This window comes from Monoraphidium neglectum (assembly GCF_000611645.1).
Source record: "Monoraphidium neglectum strain SAG 48.87 unplaced genomic scaffold scaffold02803, whole genome shotgun sequence".
Classification (NCBI taxonomy): Eukaryota; Viridiplantae; Chlorophyta; class Chlorophyceae; order Sphaeropleales; family Selenastraceae; genus Monoraphidium; species Monoraphidium neglectum.
In genome coordinates, this window is record NW_014010825.1 from 3,076 (window position 1) to 8,431 (window position 5,356).

The window sequence follows — 5,356 nt, forward strand, 5'->3', positions numbered from 1 at the left end:
GCGAGCAGCGTGGGCTCAAACAGCCGCATGCTCTACGCCTTCAGCCGCGACGGCGCAGTGCCCGGCAGCAAGCTCTGGGTCAAGGTCCACCCCACACTCCAGGTGATCACCATGTGTTGCTGCAGGACGGTATGGAGCACACAGGATGGAGCAGCAGGCACGTGCGGCCGCAGCTCACTCTGCCTTCAGCTGCCCCAAGCCAGCATTGCTCGCTTCCGCCGCTGCTCAAGGACGGCACATACATGTTTGACTCGCAGCACCACTGATCACTACCGCTGGCTCCTGTTCGATCTTGTCCCAGGTCCCAATCAATGCTGTTTGGGGCATGGTCGTTGCCGCGTTCGCCATTGGCACGCCAATGCTAAATAATGTCCAGACTTTCACTGCTGTCACCAGCATCGCCACTATTGGTGAGAAGGCATTGGATCGAAGATGCGGTGGGCCTGCCGACCGCTTTTGCAGCACGCCTCATCCCTGCACAATTGCTACTCACCCCCTTTGAACAGGGCCCCATCGGTCAGCTGCAGGCCGGGCCTGAGCACGCCTGCACGGCCCTGCTTGCGCCAAGCGTTCGGCGACTCTGCACGGCGCTCCTCGCTGATCTGGTACCCACCTGTGTGGTGCCTTCCCTGCCACTGACCTCCTGCCCCGATGCACCCCGCTTCTCCGCATCCCGCCCCTCGCTCCAGGCCTGTACATAAGCTATGCACTCCCCATCTTCTTCAAGCTCGTCATCGCCAATAAGCGCGGCTGGACGCCGGGCCCCTTCAACCTCGGACGGTTCAGTGTCCCCATCGGCATCCTGAGCTGCCTGTGGATCGGCTTTATCGCCGTAATCTTCTGCCTGCCGCCGGTGAGGGCAAGCTCCACCCCACAGACCGGCGGGTCTGACACCCGTGCCCAGCGTTTACACTTGCACACGCATGCATGCATGCGGACACTGACCCCTTTGGTGCCGTTCTCGCTGCCCCTCCGGCTGCAGCTCCCCTTGAACCCAACTTATGCACCCCAAACCACACCGCATGCATTCCCCCCAGGTGTACCCCATCTCCAGCCTGACCTTCAACTACGCCCCCGTGGCCGTCGGCATCGTGCTGTTCATCTGCTTTGTGTTCTGGTGGCTGCCCTGCATTGGAGCCATGCATTGGTTCCAGGGGCCCCCCCACGTGCCCGACGCGCATGTCGAGGTGCTGGGCGATGAGGAGTCGCCCGCCGGCCTCAAGCCCCAGCTCCCAGCCGCCAAGCCGACCGGAGGTGATGACTCGGCGCACCGCGGGGCGGCGTACGCGCCGCCAGCACACTGAGCGCGTGCCGGCGCGCCGGCCTGTGGCTGCTGGGATTCAGCTGATGTTGTTTCCCCTGGGCAAGGGCCGAGGTTGCTGGGGGCCGCAGTGTGGGCGGCAACGGCGCAGGGGAGCAGGGCGGTGTCTTGAGCACGTAAGATCACCTTTGATAATGATGATGGCAATGGACGCGCCGTGTGGCGCAGCAAGAGCGATCGTGCCAGGCATGCGCATGGCGCACGCACTTGCGCAGACATTTGTTGTGCCGCACGCCCTGCTGCCGTGATTTGCCGGCGGCATGCACTATTTGCCGGCATCTGCCAGCAATCCGCCGGCCTTGTTAAACACCGAATGTATGATTGATGCCTGCTGTATCACAAGGCGTGTACAGCAAGGGGCCCCGCGTTTGACGGCCCACCACGGCAGGTGCATGCTGCCGTGCATGATGGCCCCTCGCATGCTGTACCCAAGCTCTGGCTGCTGCCGCCCAGGCGCTACATATGCCCAACCATCAAAGCATCACGCCTTATGGCTTGTGTCCATACATCTGTTGTTCATCAGGGTGGTCTGGGTAGCATGCATGAAGCGGGACTTGTATTATACACGGGCAGACTTGCCGCCCTCCGGGTGGCAGGTTGAGAGCCATGGTTGATTGACGCAGAGCGGCGAAGCCACTTGCCGTTGACTGCGTGAGGGTGGGCACAGCCAGCGGCGGGGCACGACCTCCCAGCGACCTCGTCACGCACTGCTGCTTGTGTGATGTGTCTTCATCGCCGTGCGCCTATCGCTGGCCTGGTCGACGCATTTGTTGTACAACCCTCATCTTGCTTTCCCCTGTTGCTTTCAGCACGCACCACCTGAATGTGCTCCTCCCACGTAAACCCCATGCATGCATGGAGGGGGATGCATGTGCCTCATCTTGCCCCCGTGCATGCACAGCGGGGCGCGCAGCAGCTGCACGGCTGCATCATCAGCCTGTGGCGCGAGGCGCTGGGGCAGTGGAGTCCTTGCTGGCGCGGGGCGCACGCAGTGGGTGCCCCTTCATTTACGCCTCGAGAAGAGAGGTTATGTGCCATAATGCCTCGTCTTTGACTTCGACAAAGCATGCACGGCAAAAGGGATTAGCACGCTGGATCAGTCATGCATGGCTGCCCGTGCGGGCAGGAGCGGGACATGCATGTATGATGGCTTCTCCAGGCTGCATTCTTCTCCTTCTGATGGCCGCTGACAGTGATTTGATAAATTAGTCAAACAATTGACAATCATGTAATTGAACAGTGAGGCACGTTGATGAAGTCGATCACCATCGCCTTGTGGGTTTTTGGGAGGGATATCGTGCGGCAGGGGGGCTCGGTAGTTTGGGGTGACCCCTTAGGGGTTTATATGTTGTTAATAAGAGAGAGAGGCAAAAAGACAGAGGAACGAGCGGGAGTGTGGGGTGAGTCACACCTCCAATCATCTACCATTGACTGAAAGTTATCCACCGTCATACCCCACGCAGTGCTTGACTTGGATCGCGTGGTTTTGTCATGTCGCCGCGTGAGTGCTGGCCTGCACTCCCTTGCAGCGTGTGCCCTCCCTCACTCTACCCCGACCCGAATCGAGGGCGGCGCCACACGCCTGCCAATTGCACTGCTAGGGTCGTCGGTACTGATGAATACAGCGGTACAGGGCCCGAGCCGCACAGCGACGCGACGTTCAAGGATAGAAACAGGCGGCTGCTCATGTGATGGACGATCTTTGGCCACTTATGCAGGGGTGCGCGTGCACTTGAGAATCCGCTCGAGGCGCCGTGTTGCATTGTGTGCACATTACAGGTGCCGATTATGTCTAAAGTTGTTCTTGCTTGCTCAACCCCAGATTATGGTTTGATTGGAGATGCCCCTGCATGCTGTCACTTACGCTGGCGGATTGACGAGGAGTCACACATGTGCTGCAGTTTGGGTGACCGCACCGACAGGGACAGGGGCACACGCACAGCGAACCCCACCCCCGTTACAGGGGTGCTCCACAGCAGAGACGCCTGGCATGCGCACAAAAGGGACCGGCGCCCTCCGTCCCAGCCTTCAGGCACTGCACCAGCGGGGTGCGCAGGAGAAAGAGCAAAGAGCAGCGCGCAGCGGCCACCACGGCAAATGGCCGCCGCAAGGGATCGCGGCCGCAATGTTGGTGCAGCACACGCACAGCGCGTCGGGATGCCGCCGCAGGGCCCTGCCGCGATGAGCGGCAGCTTTGTGTGGCCGGCGTACGGCTGTATGCGGGGCTGGGAAGGAGAGCCTGAGGCACGCGGCACCAAGAGAATCGTACGCACGTGAACTGCTGCGCCAGGCGTGCACAGAGGTGCGACCGGTGGGAGCCCAACATGCACATGCTCAGTTGTGCGCGCGAAGAGAGAAAAGCGAACGACAGAGGAACACTACACGTGTGGGAAAGACACTAAGACACGCAAACAGCGACAAGGAGCGAATATACACACACGCAATCACATGTATGTGCACGCACACGCACGCACACCACGACACCACCTGCCAGGATCACGACTGTCGCGGGGGTGCGCGCACGCGCTGCGACCCCGGATTTGAAAGCGCCCTGCCGTGCCCGATTGATTGGGGGGTGGAGAGAGGGGTGCCGCACCCCCGGGGCCTCTCACAAAGTGCCCCACAGGCAGACCACCAGGCCTGCAACGGTCAGGCGCTGGGGCGCGCCAGAGAACAGGCACACATGGTGCCCATGCGTGCAGACACCATCAAGCTGACCTGATGCCCGGTGCGCGCGGAATGCAAAACTAAATGTTCAAGGTCTACTCTCTGGGCCGTCCCCGGGCCACCCATGCAGCTGCTGTTGTTGGGCTGTCGACCGCTCCCTCCCGGCAGCTTTTGTTGCGGCGGCGGTTGCCTCCCCGCCGCTTTCGAGCAAATGCCATCATCAAAAGACCGCAGGCCCTGGCCAGCGCGGCGCCCAGCCCACGGCCCCCAATCCCTGCCCGCCCCTCCCCTCAACACGCCGAATTCGCGCCCATGCGGCCCGCCTCACGCCGCGCGCCCCTCCATGTGCGCGGTGAAGTTGGCTTTGTGCTTGTCGCTCAGCGCGGCGAACGCGCCGGCCACCGCGGGCGCATAGACCGGGTCCGCCTGCAGCGCCTGGAGGATCTTGACCGCCCGGGGCGCCGTCTGCCCATCTGCCAGATCTGAGCCGCGGCCCAGGACCTGGGTGAGGACGCCTATGAGGTGGGGGATGTGCTTGCCGCCGGCGCCCAGCACACGCACGTCCTGGGCCTGTGTGGGTGGGTGGGGGTAGGGGCAGGAGACGGGCTTGTGATGGCACGCGGGTGGGGGTGGGGCGTTATGAAGGGTGCGGGCTGTCGCGTCGCTGTTGGCGGTGCAACAAGAGGGTCGATGGATGCGGGTGGGCACGCGTGCGTGGGCATGGGAGAGAGCCGCCCTCAGGCATTAAGCGGAAAAGAATGGCCCCACGGCCCCGAAGGACGTCGGTTAGCATAGGTCTCGTCACCGGGCGCGCCACGCCACGCGGTTCGTGCACATCCGCATCCGCAACCAAGAACATTGCAGCCCTTGCTGGCGCTCGCCCCCACGTGCTGCCTTGCGCAAGACCACTGTCAAAACCCTAGAGTAGATTGCAAGCGCGCAGCACACTCGACCCAAGGCATACGAATGCACAGCACAGCAAAAGCGAAGCGCACACTAAAAGCACGCCACGTGAAAACAATCACCAGCAACACCCCAATCCCCGGGAACGCGCCGTTCCAACAGACGCGGCGCCCCCTCGCCCACCTCCATCATGGCCACCAGCTGCGCGTGCGCCCTGACGCCCTCGACCGCGTCCCCCTTGATGGGCAGCGCCGCCACCCAGGCGGCCGCGACGGCGCCGCCGTCCAGGACGTCCGAGTGGTGCTGCAGCAGGGCGCCCAGGGCGCTGATGGCGTTGTCTGTGGCCATCTCATTGTCCTCGTCGCGCGCGTTCTGGGGGGGGAGAGGAGAGTGAGAGGGTCCGGGGTCGAGGTTTGGGGAGGGGCCGGTTGAGCGGGGTGGTTGCGGAGGGCGCAGGGTGGGGGT

The 5,356-nt window shown here is 62.8% G+C and overlaps 2 protein-coding genes across 2 annotated transcripts; one reads left to right on the forward strand and one right to left on the reverse strand.

Moving 5' to 3' along the window:
* Window positions 1-27: 27 nt before the first annotated feature.
* Window positions 28-1,304, forward strand: MNEG_11565 (putative amino-acid permease; the record flags this gene model as incomplete). Its single annotated transcript, XM_014039963.1, has 4 exons — window positions 28-102; window positions 302-410; window positions 690-853; window positions 1,038-1,304. The coding sequence occupies 4 exons, from the start codon at window positions 28-30 to the stop codon at window positions 1,302-1,304; spliced, it is 615 nt and encodes a 204-aa protein (XP_013895417.1).
* Window positions 1,305-4,312: 3,008 nt separating this feature from the next.
* MNEG_11566 (hypothetical protein) lies at window positions 4,313-5,239 on the reverse strand (the record flags this gene model as incomplete). Its single annotated transcript, XM_014039964.1, has 2 exons — window positions 4,313-4,558; window positions 5,075-5,239. 2 exons carry the CDS (start codon window positions 5,237-5,239, stop codon window positions 4,313-4,315), a joined length of 411 nt encoding a protein of 136 aa, XP_013895418.1.
* Between the last annotated feature and the right edge of the window lie 117 nt (window positions 5,240-5,356).